General features: G+C 34.2%; 1 protein-coding gene across 12 annotated transcripts in view; it reads right to left on the reverse strand.

The window, feature by feature from the left end:
- Positions 1 to 18,961, reverse strand: part of NAV3 (neuron navigator 3) — a 509,384-nt gene that overhangs the window by 148,561 nt on the left and 341,862 nt on the right. For all 12 annotated transcript variants that reach the window (XM_063154995.1, XM_063154993.1, XM_063154989.1 and 9 more), the window contains 2 exons: positions 8,523 to 8,595; positions 4,868 to 5,045 (listed from right to left, as the gene is read on the reverse strand). In XM_063154995.1, the coding sequence (XP_063011065.1) occupies positions 4,868 to 5,045; positions 8,523 to 8,595 (251 nt within the window). The remainder of the gene's footprint in view (positions 1 to 4,867; positions 5,046 to 8,522; positions 8,596 to 18,961) is intronic.

An 18,961-nucleotide genomic window follows, 5' to 3' on the forward strand; every position in this document is an offset into this window, starting at 1 on the left:
TCTTTGCCTTTCATTACTATTTATTTACTCCAGATTTTTTCACTAACAGTCTAATAATTTCAGAGTTTTTATAATTACTGGTACAAAACTATGATATTCCATAAAGGATGCATGCTTTTTGCAAGGCAATTTCATTTACCATGAATCAACTTCCTTCCTTCCTTTTACATTTAATTTGAAATGTTGCTGTTGGTCATAGGACTAGATAGGCAAATTACTCTCTTTCCCAAGAAGAATCTTGCTTGCCTTCTGTATGCACAACTTTCACAATTCTGACATTGGTCACAGACAGCTTACATGGGAACAGGAATGTTAAAGATTGCCACACTGACCAATTCTGGATAGCTTTGCAAGGAGCCTGTAAAAGAAGGTTCACTATCCTCCCACGCTAACTTTGCACTTAGGAAAGAGAGGTTCCTCCAGAAATTGGTTTAATTACATTCCTGTCTGTGTTGTCTCCTAGTCACACGAGGACAAGTAGCTCCCTGGATCGGTCTCCTGAATTCCCCATTTCTGCACAAATCTAACCTGTCCAGTCTTGTGATATTCTGATTATAACCCTCCCCCAGGGCTTCTTAACAAAACAGCCTCTGTATGAAACCTGTAGAGACCTAATATAATTTGGTGCCTGTTTCAGTTTCTGTTGACAAAGGGCTCAAACACTGTATAAAGTAGCTTGTCTTCAGTGGCACAGGGAAATATTCAGATGTGGTAACGATCACAGACATTGATCATTACTGAGGACATCATAACCTGGAAATGGGGATGAGTACCATCATCACCACCGTCAACAGCAGCACCAGTCTTTTAAATTAGGCAAGTGAGATGCTAGCCCTGCACATACAAAGCCAAAACTTTCTTGGTCTTCAGCAACCTCTGTTATCTGACCATTTTCAGTGTGACTTCTCAGAGGTATTTCCTTCTCCCATGTATAATCTGTATTTCTCTTGGAAAAACTGAAGGGCATCACCTTCTTATATTTGTTTAATAAAGAAAATACAACAGCTTTTTACCTCCTAGGAAATAAAGTTGACATTACACAATATGCTTAGTATGCAATACCTGGAAGCAATGAAGAAGATAACTTTTCTTACAGAATATTACAACCTAAAATAACCTCAGTTATTAATGTAAACTAAGACATAGCTTATTTGTGACTGATTTTTTTTTTATACTGAAGATTTAAGAAAATGTATAGTCTATAAAATCACCCACCTTTTTCAATATATTCAGTATATATTTCTTTTGCTTACATGTAGGCACACATACAAGCATATGGATATCAAATGCACTTAAATGTACAGAGTGCATTAAAAAGACATCCTTATTTCTCAGGTAAATATGCAAAGTAAATACGTGTGATTCTTCCAGTGAAATAAAATACTGACGGTGTAAGAAGATGACTTTCACCCTTGAAAATTTACTCAAATTAGGTTTGAAGCATTTTGCCATTATTGAAAAAAGACAAATGTCCCATTCATGTGTTAGCAGCTATATGAATTATCTGGCTTCTGCCATAATAATAAGATAATTCTTGTTCCTTTCAAACACCTGAAAGAACTATTTCTAGATAATAAAAGACTGTGGGTCAATCTAATGGAGACTACTCTCTGTTATGTGCATTTGCCAAATATTTTTTCCAAAATATAAACTGTAAGGGATTTTCTGCCTTAGGGCTTCTGCATACGAAACCATTCCACAGTTATGTTACAAATGTTAGAAAACAGAAAGAATCAAGAATTTTTAAAAACATATTCAGAACTGCAACATGGTAATAAAGAATGGCATACCTGCACAATAATTGTGTAATAATAAACAGCCATTAAGATAAACATTTACTATGAAAAGATAAAACAGCTTGTTTTATCAACAGCATTTCAGAAAAAAAAGTAAAATTACTCAATTTTTGATTGATAGCAGTTAGATTATCTATTGAGTTAGTTTCATATGGACAGTGTGCAGAATGTACATTAATATACACTTCAGATCTTATCACTTTCCAAAATTCTCCATACAGCAAAATGTGTAGGTTTCAGTATCTGTATGAAACTACTTTTTGCCAAAAAGATCTAAAGATCTCAAGTGTCCAGTAGAGCAGCCATGTGAGTTCCTAAGGACCTCCTAAACCATGAGCTTCCCCCAGCTCAGTTATGTTGTGACATTTGTAATATACACAGCTGAGACACCTGACATGAAACCAATCATAGAAATCAGTTTGAGGAATCATGTAAGCTACCTGCCCGCATTTCAGACAGCAAAGAGTGGGCAAGAGGCAAGATAGATCTCACCAAAGTAATTTTTTCTTTTTCAATTCATATTTTGGCTTCTTTCTAAAAAGAAGCTTTTATTTACTCATTAGCATCTTTAAACTAGAAATGTGTTTGGTAAATGTTTTTAAATACTATTTAAAATTATTTATTTTATTGGGAAATAATTACTTGAAATACATGGCTGCTATGAAAAGAAGTGTTGGTAAGTCCACCAGAGAGAATTCCCATCAGTGGATGTTTATATATGCCCATCTATTAGTGAAAAACTTGTTTTCACATGTAGTCATTTTTCTTAGGAAGGGAAATATTATTTTCTGCTAATTTACTTATATTACTTCAAAATTTGACAAATAAAAAAAAGAAAATCAGTATTAAGAAAAATTGTATTTTTGTTTGTTTCTAAGTTGCAGGGCTCCTTCTTTTGCTTAGGAGCTCATAATATTAGATGTACTTAAATTTATAGTAGACGACAGAAAATTTTCATATAGGAAAAAGATTTTGGTAGGCATTTTTTTTATTCTTAAAGACTGAAATGAAAAACGCATGGATAGAAGAAACCATATTCCCTCAGGCAATACAGACTTTATATTAACAAGCATCAAACTTCTCTGTATGTGAAAGCAAACAGAAAAAATTTTGCTTTCAGTTTACAGATAAGAAATAAGAAAGATGTCATCAATCTTGGTCTGGTAATTTTTTGCATAGAAATATTTTACATCTGAAACGTAGCTATGAACATAAATTAATCAAAGAATTAAATTATTTTAAACTCCTAGATTACAGGGAGTTTACAGAACACTGATGAAAGTTGAAATTTTTTTTACACCAGCCTTAGATGCCACTACAAAATCGTAAATGTGGAGAATCTGGGACATGGAACAATTTCTCTTCTTCTTAATGAAGCATGTTTTAACATAGCAAAATAGAAAAGAATAAAAAAGTGCAGAAGTACCAGGAGAACTCAGGGAATTATAATGGAAAGCTTAATAAAAGATTCAACACCTCTTTCCCTACCATGTGGAATCACCATAATCCAAATAGTAAATAACCTGCTTTATCCAGGCTCTTTTGGACAAACTCTTGCAACAGTCATGATGTACAAAGAACACTGTAATTTCTTTTTTGTTATTAAAAATTCACCATGGATAAATCATAAAATCAGGAAATGTTTCAGTTCTTTCACTAAATTAAAAACAAAAAACAGTAACCAAAGGTATTTATAGGAAGCTGGCTAAGCTCTTAATTCCTGTGATTAAATCTGTGAACGCTTATTTCCTGAATAACAAGATGTTATTGTCTCTTATGCAGTATTAAATATCCTCCATAAAGCAGAAATTCAGCTTTGGAAAATGTTGCGAATGGTCAGACTCTTCTAGGACCCGATTATAATTTCCTAGATTACACGTTAATAGTATACTTCACAGGAAAAACCTTCAAAGACATTAATTTTCAGCAGCAGAGAAAATAAAAGCATTTCACTTCATAATGCCCCAGCCAAACACATGTATCTTAATTTTTGCATCAAATGCGGTAATTAACATGCTATAAGCAACATGTCCCTCCAAAGCATATTTTTAAAACATTTCTAGTTCCAAGATTCAGATTTATATCAGACTGAAGTGTTAAAGCTTCGTCCATTTAAGAAGAAATATGTTTATTATATACATGAAAGTGTAATTTATATATCAATCAATATATAATTCTGATAGTTTTAATCCAATCTAGATCATTGAGTTACCACAATCTCAACATACATTTGTTCAGTAAGTCCACAAAAATCTTTTGAACAAGGAAATAAAAAATTGAACAAGTACTGAACACAACAAAGCAACAGACAAAACTCTTCATGATGACCTACAGTTGACTTTTTTTAAATTTCCCCAATAAAATATACATTGTTAATATTCTTTCTATTTAAACAGATATTTCTGTTTCAAACTCCTTCTTCCATACTGGCCTTCAAGCAACTACCTTCTAAAAATATGTTTTCAGGTACAGTCTGAAAGCAATGTAATTCAGCAATTATTGGTTTACAATGAGTGCTTTGTTTCCTTAAAACTGAATAAAAACTGCCCACTTAAAAAAACCAACTAGATTTAGGCTATTTCTTCTCCCTTGTACAAAACATTGGAATAGAATTAGGCCCTCAAAAACCAGAATGTGTGGAGATAAAAAGAGTTTATAAGAAATGAAAGTATTAATTATGCCTTTTCCCCGTCTGTTTTGTTGATTATTGGAAATTTTTCATTTACAAGTGGAACTGGGAATGTGAAGAAAACATGAAAATAACCAGTATACTAACCACATGCAGAGATAGCAGCCTCTTATTGTGCAATGCGCAGAAAAATCAATAATAAAGTCAAAGAAAGGCTAACAATTAACTAAAATTGGAACTAAAACAACTAATTGGTATTGTTCTCTGCACTTACTCTAACTTTACTCCCAAGAAATCTGGGCTTACTATCAAAAAACACATAGAAGCCATTGTGTAAATAGCTAAAAAATAATTTAAAAGCCTATTTAAAAAAAAAAAATTGTCTTTTTGAACAGAAAAATAAAAAGCTTTTAGACTTGAGAAAAATAACTTTTTAACCTACCTTGACTGCATATCTTGGTGTGTTTTGGACTGGCTGATTTCAGCTGGAGTTGAAGGGACTTGTTGTTGTAGCTCCACCAAAGACTGGTAGTACTGTTGCTGATGATGTTGCTGCTGTTTGTACCGAGACAAACTGAAAAACAGCCCTAAGATGGCTTTCAAATTTCCATTCCTTATTTCTATTAAAAAAACAAAAGAGAAAAGGAAGTGAAAACACTTTGGTTTTAGATTTCAGTTTTGTAAAACCCATACTAAAGTATGTCTGTACATACCTATAGCTATACATGTTTATGTCTTATATTTCTTAATTTACCTGTAATATCAGAGACATTTTAGGTGTCACTGATAGTATATTTTTTTTTATAATTTTTGGGGTTTTATGTGTCAGTGTTGCAATAAACAACTATCTCTACAATGCCTTCATCATGAGACATTTGCATGGTCATAAACAAGAGTATATCCAACCTTAAGTAAGACACAATTCTGAAATGTCCTGTCCCAACTAAGTACAAATATTCTAATTAAGGAACAGCCCATTAAGAAAAAATCTGAATTCTTTCTAGTCTTAAATATACATCCCTTCAAACCTCATGACTTTAAATTACTCTTTTTGCTTTTGGAGCAAATTCTGTGCACATTGGTAATAAACAGTGAGTTCTGGAAAAATCAAAAAGACTGTATTATGGTTATGGTTATTGTCAGTGAGCACCTATCCATTCATACAGAGGTGTGCAGGAAACATGAGAGAAGAAAATAAACAGAAGGTTGTTTTTTAAAAAGGCGACTGTAATGCTCATGATTACATCTTTGAACTTTCAAATGACATGATTTTATAGCTTTTTATTTTATACTGCTATTACTGATAATGAAGACAAAACTTGCAGCTTTGACGAGGCTAAACAGCTACCTGAATATAATTCTAGTGAACCCCAGTTACATCCATATGACTCCCATTACATTTTTAGCTTTTTCCCAGCCTGAGATGAAGATTTTACAAGGATGTTGTTACTCTTTGCTGATAAAGGATTTCAGTGACAAAAAGAAACCTCAGAAGACTTTAATGAAATTATCTGCAGCATGTAGGTCTGTTCAAAACTTCATTATTAATTTTCTTTGGCACTGACCATCTTGGGAAAGGTTTTTATTAGACCTATAGACTTGCAACCTGTCATGCAATGCCACAAACTTTCTGCCTTCCCTGCAAATCAAAATACTGAGCTGTGTGTGCTGCACAGCTTTCCCAGGGAAATTTTCAAGTTGAATTTATACAAAGTTACTGTCATTTTCATGTCTCTTAAACCAAATTATTATTTTTTCAATAGGATTAGGTGAAATGTTAATACATATACTAAGGTAGTAAACACTGTTATGCTCACAACATGTTCTTCAAAATCAAACCTAATCCTGGACACTGAAATATACTTTTCAGAATGTGAATTTGTTCTAAGCAGCCAGACTTATTCATCTCCTCTGTGAAGATGCTGCAGGATCTTTGATTAGCAATCAGAGCATGAGAGATATGTAGAACTTTCCCAGAACAAGTAAACTTTTTAGGCAATATGACTTTTGCAGTCATGTTGGTCTCAAGGAAGATCACTGTCAAGGAATACAGAAAATTTGTATTTAAAATTATCCCAAAAACACCCCAAAAAAACCATGTAACTATCCATTTTAAGTGGCTCTGTTTTGAGAAGACTCCCAGTATGTGACACCAGTTTATTTACTCTTAACACTTTGCATGACTTCATGCTCAGAAGATTCCTTTATTAAATCCCACCCAGTATTTTTCAATCTTAAAATTTTGCTCTTTTTGTGTTAATATATTTGTTACTATCTTTAGGGAAGCATGCTATCAGTAACTTTTTCTTTCCTAATTTTAACAGAGTTAAAGTTAGAATATTTCTCACAATTAAATAATCCAGAAACTTCTCATGTGTACTAAACATATACTTGGGAAATGAGAAGATATTCTTTGTAGCAACTGGAAAATTATTTATCAACTGGGTTCTCAAGCAGAGATTTGGTAGCCAAGATTTGAAAATTACTGGTTGTTTAGACCTCTTTGTTCAACTGTCAAAATGAGGTCATAAAATGGCTGTGAAATCTTCAAAACCTGTTAAGCTAATGGTTTATTTTTCTGCAACCTCTGTGGTCATTAATAAATGACCCACTAGTAACAAGAAACATTTACCAAATCTTATTACAAGAAACTCAACTTCTTCTCCCCCTAAAAATTGTAATATTCAGGATTATACACAGTAAAAATGGTATATTTAAGGAAATCATACCTCTGCAGGACTTTGAAGAATATCATTATGAAGGTAGTAGTGGATTTACTTCAGATTCATGACCAATTGTGTAACAGCAGAATTAATTTTAATTTTACTTCAGCACTAAACATTAAAATTTGGTTTTTAAGAATAAAGAGCATTTTAAATCATGGTCCTTGCACTTAGTTCTATGTAGTACTATTGCTTTTAGTAGCATATGAACTTAAAACTACACAATTGAAGCATATATCCTATTACAATTATTTTCCAAAGTAAAACAAAGGTAGGAATAAAGGCATTGCAGAATGCAGACAGATTCTGATTTTAAAAAGTACAGAAAATATGTCATGTACCATGTCATGATATATTGATGAGTATGAGAATAATGAGTATCTTCATAAAATAAATTAATAATAAATTTTCTATTTGACAATCAAGGTGAATAGATAGTACACATCATGTCTGTGTTGCATGTGTAAAATCCTAGATAGGTTCAGATGGTGAAAGATAGTAATTCTGAGTTAATTTCACAATCAAATAGTGGTTAGCATTCCAATTTTCTTCTCTATGCATCTTCTAAAATTCAACTGAAATTAGCATCTCTGGAAAAAAAAAATCCTTCCAGCTTTTAGTTATGCTACAAGCAAAATAAAAGTACAGGGATGCATCTCTGGACCTGTTACCTTCAGTGCCACACCTTGCAAAACTGCTTAATTTGCTACATGACAAAGACATGTACATTTTATTAATTCACTTGCCTCTTACATGAACAAGGCCATATTATGTAATTATTAAGACAACTGGTATTTTTAATGGTTTTTATTTATTATATTTATTAATTTAGTTGCAACCACATTAGGCAATCATTTAAGGTGACTAACACAGCAGAATAACTGAAGCAGCAAAACCATTCACTCTGACTTAATAGGAGACATCAAAGGAATACTATAATTTTCAGACTCATCTGGACAGCATTACTACTAATAATAAATTTGCTGAAACAAATAGTCTTCCCGGGGTTTATTTAACTGAGCAGGATTCCTATGTTCTTGTTTGCTATTTTGAATCAAATATATGAAAAATTAAAAAAAAAGTATGCTCAGGAAGTTCTGTGCCTATCTAATATTGTGGAGCTAACATTAAAAGATTAATACCATTGAAAAAATATTGGTTTAAAACATTGTCTCAAGATTCATAAACATTGCATTTCTTGGTTCAATTTCAAGGGAAAATTAAAAGGAAACTCTCACTTGTTATCATTAATCTATATCTGCATGCTGTTCAAGCCAGCTGGAGCTTGGTATTTAGGTGCAAGTGATTTGTGTTAAGAAATTCAGTTTTCAGAAGAAAATCTTGTTATTTGTTCTGATGATTTGTTTCTCTTACCTTCTGCAGAAAGACCTTGGACATTTACGCCTCTGGCTGCCAGAAAGCTAAGGCAGACATCAACATTCTCAATCTGCAACATGAATAGAAATAACAAGCAGGATAAGACTATTTTACAAAACACAGAAATGTTGGGAGAAGGGAAAAAAAAAAAAAACCCAAAAAAACTGCTCAGGAATGAATACTTTACATTCATTGCATACTACAGCTCTTTATCAAAGTTTAGCAAGAATGATTACTGCTAATTGGGGAATCCAGATAAAGCTTTCATTGTCCGCTTTGGTGCTTAAAACAATTCACAAATGCCCAATCCAGAATGGCATGCTGGCAACTCAGCAACCCACCTAGTTAACATAAAACTGGATTTTGTATGCTATAAACAAGCAGCAGTGAAAGCACTCATAGAGAATTGGACACTGAATATATGTCTGGAGATGTGAGCAGCTGAGTTTACTAAAAAATGTAAGCAAAAACAGTGTAAGCAAAGGTACTTGCTTGGGATGATGTGGGATTCTGCGGAAATGATATCACTCTCTTTAGTGGTTGTTCCTCTAATTTCTTTCCTCAGAAGAGTTTTTGCTTAGTAAAGAACATGGTGCTGGCTTCTCTTGGTGATTTTTAAGAAATCTACAGCTACCACAGAGAGCTTTAGGTACAAAAATGTAGCCTAAATGCAGATCAATAAAAGGATAAAACTTCTGCTTCTAAAATGAATAATAACAGAATTAGACTGCTTTCATGCATCTATTTCTAATACATGATGGAGATGGGGTACTCCAAAATGTTCTCAAGTCACCATCCTGAGCTGATTACCCCAGTCCTTCCGGGACCTCTGAAGGAATAATCAGCTATAAACATAAAAATTACTATCTTTGTCTATAAATACGCTGCTATGAAAACAGAAACAATAGGTATAGAGAGAAGTTTTGTTTCAAGTGGCTTTAACAAGTTTGATTTTAAAATACTATTTTAGGTTGATTCATTTATTTCAAGGCAATTAGGACCACAAAAATAATACAAAATTTGAACAATATATTTTAAATGCCTATTATCATTGGAGAACATTAAAAATAAAGCAAAGAATATTCAACACTAAAAACATAAAACTGCAGTAGCTCAAGTCCATGCAGTTATTTTATTTGAATGTTTACACATTTTACAAAGTCTCATGTCAATTGTTTTCAACCATCAAAACGTAAGGGGTAAATTCACTCCTTGAAAGAAAGCTACTTGATCCTTGGCAGTATCTTTTCTCACCTAGGAAAGTCTTTGACTACTGTCATCTTTCTACATTGGATTCTGCCCTTGTTTTCTGGAAATGGTAGTAGCTAAAAGGATTTAAATATTCTTTTTACTACTGACCCTAGCAATATGTATTATGAGTCTACAGACTGTCTTGATCCATGGATATAAATGTATAAATTTATAAATATTGAAAAATATTCAGATCTGCTCTTCAAGGACAATAAAGGTTAATACACTACTAAACACATTTTTAGAAGTCTTTTCAAACCTTGATTTCAAGGGCATACTAACATTTACAGTAAATGATAAACAATATTTTTACTGAGTCAATTACAGAGGAAAACCAAAACTCAAAGTCTGCAGTTAAACTAATGAAATTTACTAAAAAATTGGGGTCTACCATAAAGCTTTCATAAGTCAGTTTAATGGTGTCACCAATTTTCACAGCTTAGAACGTGGAATAATCACCCTAAAATCAATGGGATTACTCCAGCTCTGGCCCAGCACAGTCACGGCAGCAATCCAGGCATTAACTGGCATTTTCTTAAATGTAGTTTTACACAATGAAGAAACGCCAAATTACCTAATTCTGTTAATACATAGAGACATGACATAACTAAATCAGTTGCAAGTTGGCTGCAGCTAAAATAGGAAGATCTGGTTCTTCCTCACCTCCTCTTCCTCCCAGGTGTGAGGGCCCTGCTGCTGCTTGGCTTCAGCACTTCCCTGAGCGCACCCGGAGCTGGCTCCGTGCAGAGAACTCGCCCAGCAAAATGGCAAAGGGATTTCTGTCATTCCAGTTTCCCGTGCAGCCAGAGAAGTGCAGGAGCCAGCAGCGGGGAGGGCGTGTCCCAGCCTGAGTAAAGTGTGGCTTGGGAGAGGAAAGGGGAGGTGGGAAGGAGGGACAAGGTGGATGGTGCCATTCCTGGTGGCAGTGGCAAGGCACTGGGCTGGCTCAGTGCTGACGTCCAACCAAACCCCTGAATCCGTTGAGATAATTGTGCACATGAAGAGAATATTTCTACTCAACCTTTAAACAATGTCAACTATGTAAGAAAAAATTTGAATGGAAATATCTACGCTGTGAAAAATTGAAAAGAAATGAAGATTTGGTGGGCTATTAGCTGCATAACTCATTGTGTCTTTAGACTTTCAAATCAACCATAATGCAGTATCAATTACTTCAAAGATGGGAAATTCAGCTCTGTAAGCACTAGAAGTCAAAGGGAGGGGGAAAAAAAGAAAAATAAATAAAGAAAAATCAGTACAGTACACCAGTAGCATAATAACTGGAACAATATTTTCTAACACATATTCTAGTTTAATCAAGTAGTTTTTGATAATGGGCACGACCCCTCTGCAGCAGTTCAGGAGACCACAAATATAAGAAGAGTTAACAGGAGAATATTTAAGCCCTAATGTGGAAACATCTCAATATCTATCTGCAATACTGAATAACAGTAAATAATAAGCCTACTACCTAAACCTTCACATACATTTAGTGAATAATACCCTATAGAAACAGCACCTGGTTAATTCACATGCTTACTTTTACAGCATGTGTCTCAAATTCTCAGAAAAAACGAATCATTACCACTAACACCAATTACTCAGTATGCTGCAGAACTACAAAGCAAATTCTGTTTGGCATCAGAGTTCACCAAAAGAAGTGTAACAGAAGCCCTGAGTCCAAAGTCATCCCTTTGGTAGGGGTGTATGAAGCAATAGCAGTGGCCAACTTTCAGACAATAGACTGGGGTTGCACTGTTAGCTTTATAATAAAGTCTTGTTTTGACTTGTGAATTGAGCAAGTTTGGTGTGGCAACTCACAGGCCCATAATACCCTGAAAATGTCAGAAAACAACTCTTACAGTCAGTTCTCTCATAATAACTGCAGTTACTGTACAACTCTCAGAAACTCTTAGAGGATTCAATGAGACATGCATTAATATGTTTTTGGGTTATGTTCACTTTCTTTCCACTCCAATCTAGAAAATGTTAGCCTTAAAATTGTCTCCCATTTTGAAGCTCTCAGTGTGTCTCTAAATATTGCTTTAATTACCTACTTCTTGCCCTGGCAAACCACAGTTATTCTTTGAACTCAAACCCAAGCAGCCCCAAACACTTTTTCTTCAAACTCACTCACAGATGAGAGTAATTTTGCAATTACAAAAGTTCCAAGAGATTTCAAGCAGCTTCCATTCCTCAGTACTGTTTCAATCAAGAGTGGTATGAATTCCTGAAGCCCGTGTTTATATAAGTAGTTATTCACTGGGGTAAACTCCTCCTGGAGCTGACACTGTGTGTGTAGAATTGTGCTGCTCATGTATCAGTGGCTGAAGATTTTGTGGTGTAACACAACACAGACACCAGAAAAATTTTGTACCTTACATATGACCACAATTCTGTAGTGAATTTTGCTTGCAAAAAGAACTAGTTTATAGCAGAGATTATGTTTATCATTGTAGTGAGCTGTATCACGAGAACTACAAGGTACTGTAGCAGATGATATCGCTCATTACAGTACAGAATTCAGGATATACAGATTGACTCCAAATCTTACAAATCACGACAGAGAAGAGTCTCAAATTTGCAAATTTGTTTGTACAGATACATGCTACCAAGATCAGACTGTTGCTGATGATAAAGTTCTCCACCGCTGTCAATCCTCATTTATTTTTTTTCCCAAGGCTCTTATTTTATATTAAAGATTCAAAAACACGGAATAAATGCAGCACACTGAATAGCAGAACTTAAATACTAAAAACTTTAACAACTATAAGTAGCTTAAATAATTAATAATATAATAAACCTTCATTGCCATATAGACATTTGCCACTTAGCTATTCAATCAACACTATATGAAATTGCTTTCCAGAGGTAACAAAACCCTAATTTGGAAACCTAATCACCTCCTTATCAAAACTGAAGGATATTATGTCAAATTCTGAAATGTATCTCCAGCATTGTGGGTAAAGATACACTTGGCAAAGATGATGATAATTTAGGAATTAATTTGTGGGCATCATCAGGTAGATAACCATTTGATGCTTTTAAATTAAGGCCTAATAGGTTATGCTTACAATATATTAAGCTTTCTTCATAAATCTGATCCTTTTTGATAGTATTCATACACATAGCATAATGAAAAAAGCATCTGGGACCCCTAACACCATAAATACTAGCAATCTCCAATATATTTTTACACAGGTATGTAAGGGGATAAAATTCATTTGAAGATGTAGAAATAAACAGAAATGTTGTCACAGCTCTGATAATATTAATAGATTAGGTAGCATGCAAAGAAGATACATTGAAATATGTTTACACATATGATATTGCATAGTTGTGGGTAACCTGCTTTTGAGGGAAAGCTATTTGAAATTTATCGTCAGAAATAAATCACTAAATCAGACTGAGGGACTTGCATAGTAGTAGTACTTAGTACACAGCTGATTTATAGGAAGAGCTCATTTGTGGGATGTACTCACCAGTGACTTAACACATAGAATATGTCTATTTATTCCTATTATTTTTGCTGTTGCCAAGATTACTTTTCATCTCCTTTGTCTGAAAGACACTTTCTTCACATGCAAAAATAACTTTAATTGTGGGATGCTCATAAGACATGTAATTATTACTAACATAGCATTATGTTTCTCTGTGTGTATAAGAAGCTCAAAAAATATCTTGCTTTGACTAAACCCCTCTTATTAATTTTATGACAATACAGTTTACAAGAACACATAGCCACACAAGTTAGTTACTGCTCGCCTACTTTGAGCTGGATTCTTCCTGAAGAATGGGATACCTTTATAAAAACAACAAATTATTATAACCACATAGAGTTTCTATACATACAAGCTCTTAAATGCTCATAATTATTTTGGCAGCAAAAGTAAAACAATTATTTCTGTAAGCACTTCATTCAGCACTATCTTCCACAGTTCCATGTGTGTGTTTTGACATTCTGATTCGTGACCCAGTTCCCAGATAAAATTTGGCAAAGGATTTTCCCTGTAGAAGTTTTGTAATGTTGCTGACGGTTGATTAAGGACATCCATACAAATAATATTCCACAGAAATCCAGTGAATCACATTCATACTCACTTTCCAAAGAACAGAAACTCCACAAAACTCTTCAGTATTTGATGCTTTATTTTCCTTTTTAATTACAAATACTAAATAGTACTCTTGGAGATTGATATTATGATACAAGATAGTATGTGTCACGATAACTGTATTTAAAACACACTTTACCAGCATGTTTCTTCCTAAATGTCCCCAGAGTATTTACCTGAACTGAGTAACATACATTTGAATCTTCCTCTTGCATGGATATTCATCACTAATAAATTTTGTGGAGGATTTAAATGAATGCAGAATTAGAAAATATATTATTGTTGTTACACATCTCCTCCTCTTTCAAGTCCTGGAGCACTAGCAGAATCAAAATCAAATAAAATTCAGGCCTCACAACTAGTAATCTGGACTCTAAATATTTACAATTCACATGTTGCATAAAATTATTAACATTTAAAGAATGTAAAAGCAGATACTATTTGTCTGATTTTAACAGGAATCAGCCATGTAAGGAGATGCACAAGCTTTTGAGATCTGGTTGCTTACTCAGTAGGTTAAGTGCCAGTGAACTGGTCTCAATTGCAGGCTCTAGAATAAGCAGAGGTTCAGGCAAGCAACTAAGACATCTTCATGAGTAAATAAAATCATTTTTGATGCACATGCTGGAGTTGGTAAGAGAACTAAACTTTCCATATAGATTTAGCTGTACAGAATGCTCTGGGGAGACACTGAGAAGTATTTCAAGTTGGAAATGGCCTAAACTCTGATTTTCCTATGTCTAATAGCAGTAAGAGAATTGGTCACATACACTCTCACAAATACATGGTTAATCCTCATACACACACTACCTAAGACTATTCTTTGGCCAAATATATAAACTTTCACAACCTGCTATGCCCATAGGTGTTCTCAGAGATGTAAAAGGACAAGTTTATTTCACTTTCTGTTCTTAAATGACTCATCCATTGCACACATTGTGACCTGCTGACAATTCACTTGTTGTGTGGGAAACACCCAGATTTTTGGTTTGCTTTGTAATTTTGTTCCTTATGGGTTTTCTTCCCAGCTGGTTTCACTAGTTTGTGTTTATGTTCTGCCAGTCTTTAAAACAAAGAGCTAAAAAGTTACGAGATAGAGAAATAGAAAATATTTGCTGTTCTATAGTGCCATGGTTTTAACCTCGGTTTTATCACTCAGATTATTTAACAAAACCATGCTTGATAAACCTGACTTCATAAGTGCACATTTAGCTTTTTTAAACTATGTAGAAATGGACATATGTCAAATACTTCCTTCACCAAAAAATAAACACCAAGCAAGTCAAGAACTTGCTCCATTTCAGTGATAAGGGAATACATTGCTCACTACTTATGAGCATGCTTGCTTTATACGTATCTGTATACGCTATGATTTTTTAAAGCTGAGTATTGGGTGCAGAAATACATTTTTGATAGCTGACTTATTCTGAAGAGATGCAACTGAAGAGCTCAAAAGCACCATCCAGATTAAAAATGGTATACAAAAATGGATTACTTCCTTATCCACCTGCCTATCCATGCTTCAAATGCTGCATATTCAACACTGTTTGGGAGTCAATGTGATTCTTAAATTATTGCATAAAGAATATTCAATAGTGAGAGTTCCCTGTTTTTCACTATAAAACAGATGTTCAGCACATCTGAAATTCTGCTCATCTCTTTAGAAAAATGTGCAACTGGTAACATAATTAAAATATGAAAAAAACCCTAATGCCTTTTTAATTGTACATGTCCTGTGGGATAAAATGTAGCTAATCCATAAAAGGTATGCAATTATGATTTATTTATTATAATACATGGTAAGATTTATTTCAATTATTTGTAAAAGTAACAATCAATAACCTCAATCATTATAAGAAACACCTTCAATGCCATGTACTCCTTTCCATTTGACACTGTTGTTGATTTACCTGCTTTCTGTGAAAAGCTATCAAGAAATTTTACTTGCAAAATCATCGCACCATTTTCACTACACTGTAATATTGTATGTTATCCCCAACAGCTGATTCATAGGTATTCGAAAAGAAAGATTCTTTTTCAAATTTAAGAGTAGAGTTTCAAAGGGAACAATGTCAAAGAGACTCATATGGGCTCATTTTGCAAGTATTATAGTGAAACTATCACAAGCAAGCTGATTATTTTTATATATATAGTGCAGTTTAAACTAGTTTAAACAGAAGTGACAGAAAGAGATCTGCTTTCTTGTCTCTTGCACATTCATAGTTGTATGTCCTTATTAACATAGAAATGTGTTCATACTAAATTAATTACAGATTCCTAATTTTAAGCAAGTCTGTCTAAAAGTTGTATATTTCCACCAAGATTCCTTGTGAAGAAAGTGTACAAAGTATTACTATGTAATAATTTTCTTTTTTTACTAATACTAGATAATAAGGACACTTGGAATAGCAGAGAATACACACAAATTCTTCCAAATGTGAAAGTAAATGCAATGGAAAGAAATGTGGCCCAGAGTAATGCAAAACTTATAATGACTCTTCTGAGGAAGCTGCTTGGTTTTAAATTTGCAGTTCCTGTGGAAGATGCTTGTATGGCAGGCTGCATGTTACACAGTTCCCTTGGCCACAGACTGCTGAGACTGAGTGAAATTTGCCATGAATTCTCAGTTTCCCTTGTAGAAATTGGGAAATTTGAAGAAAGGGAAAACTGGGAGATAAACAAGCTCTCAAAAATCATGTCATTTATTTTCTGGTCGTTTATGTCCTATAAGCTCCTGCCATAGCAGCTGACTGGATTAACTTCTTGTGACTACACTGGAAGGTAATGTCAAGTTTCCATGGGTGGTGTATATTAGAAAACCCAACCAGACAAAACAGGTGTTAAAAGTCCTGCTGGGAGATGTTTCGTGCATTCTGCTGACTTGCTGTTGCACATGGCCTAGATTAAGGCACATTCCATATTTCTATCAAAATTATGGCACGTTTTAGGGGGTTAAGCAGAATACACTGACATACAGACACATTCAGCTTAACTCTTTTGTAGCAAACTCCTCATTACTTGCAATAGAATAATTTAAGGAGCCCTTAATAAAAGTATCTATCAGTGAACCATGTAGCTTCATTCCAGAAAACTGTTCCAAACTAAGCATTGACTTTGTAATAAGAGACCATATATGAAAATTAAAAACTGATTTACTGAAGGCATCTGGGGAGAATTTTACCTTAGAGAATAATAACTACTGGTATGTAGAAGGCCTCCCAGGCAAAAATTTTTAGGAAATGATACAGGAGTTATTTAATTATTAGTTATTTTTTGAGGAAAAAATGACAATCTTATTTAAAACTGAAATAGCTTCCACTTCCTTTTCCAAGAGATGTTAAGAAACATGCACATCAAATTCCTCCAACATGCAGTCCAAACATGAAATATGACCAGTAAAACCAGAAACGTGAAAACAAATTCACTTCTCAAGTACTTGGAGAATTCAACAGACATATGTACTGACCTGCTGATAAAAGAATGTATGAGGTCACTACTGAGGTCAAAGCATAAGCTGGGGTGTGTATTGTTTTTAAGAAAATGGTACAGTGGGAATTGGATCCCTTCTGGCATAAATTACTGTCAGCCCTGTCAGGAACACCAAAGCAATAATAAGTGCTGCAAATTTTTCACCTAGCTCCTCACTTGGTGCTTGGAAACCTCAGAGTGAATGTGAGATAATTTCTGTAATGGCAAATACAGAATACAGTTTGTTCGTTTCTGTCTGTACATATCAGTATGTTAATGAATAATTTAAATAAAAAACAACCCTAATCATAATTTTTAGATGGCCAAACAGATCATTATAAGTATCTGCCTGTCATTTTCATGTAAAACAAAAAAAATGCTCTATCCACAAACACCAAAAACCCTGCAGCACACAAGAGAATGGTGTGATAATGGTGCGAGCTTTTTTACTCACTCTTCTTTCTGTTTCTTGTCTTGTCTGCATTTGCTTTCCCCATATACAGTAGTTTCTCCCCATCTGCTCTCCCCTTTTTATACAGTAGTCCCTGCAGCAGACATTGTAAAGCACAAAATCAAGTAATGGCAATTTCTGAAATACTTTTGCGCTACCACAATAGAAATTGTGAGAAGAAAGTTTTGGATCTTTGATTGGAATATAGTGCTGGGTTTGAACTCAGAAAACCATGGATGCATTTCAATGCATTGCACAAATTTCTTAGAAAGCGTATGGCTGCACAGCAGAATGGAACAAAAGAAGACGGGGCAAAATTCTCTTTGAGTGTCTGCAAATAACTTGCTACTTCAGGACTCATCTCTATAGGCCACCACCACCATGAAAGAGCCTTATACATGCAGTAAGAACACAAAATTGAAGATAAATACTACCCTTTAGGGAGTACCCTTTAGGGAGGATCTTTTTTAAGGCAATGATAAAAAGAACTGTGTGTTTAAACACAGTATTTCTTAAAGCAATGCTCTGCTCCAGTGAGCCTTTTTACCATTTTTTTTAAATTATGCAACACTTCTGAGTCAGCAAGGTACCAGTGTCTAAATATTTATGGAACTTGGCAACTTCTAAAAAAATGGAGTGCAGTGTGAAAAAGCACGCTTCTTTGAAACAGAGGAGCTTCTCTCCATTAGGTCAAAAGAGAGTCTAGAACAGAGTCTTCATTTATTAGATTTAATTAAACCTTTGAAAGAATTCCAGTTCTCTCCTTCACCACTACTTAATGCATAGCAACTTCATTCAGCTCACTCAAAAAAAATAGCTTTCAGAAAAAAGGGCAGTACAAGCAATTAACGGAAACAGAATTAATCCTTTAAAAAATAAGTAAACAAGTAAACTATGAGGCATTTCACTTAATCTCTTGAACTTTGCAACTGGAATCCATCCAGATGCACTGCGTGCTTTCTGAATGCTCCCTCTTGACTGCACCAGAAGTCATAATACTACAGCTTGTGCAGGAGAGACACTAACAGTTTGCTCCTATCCATCTGGCCTTCTGATTTTATAAACATTCAAAGATTTTTTAAATTAGATATATTTTTTCATATTACCCTGGGAATAGTTATGGAATTTATGGAACATACAGTATTCGTAGAACA

This window comes from Melospiza melodia, chromosome 4, assembly GCF_035770615.1.
Source record: "Melospiza melodia melodia isolate bMelMel2 chromosome 4, bMelMel2.pri, whole genome shotgun sequence".
NCBI lineage: Eukaryota > Metazoa > Chordata > Aves > Passeriformes > Passerellidae > Melospiza > Melospiza melodia.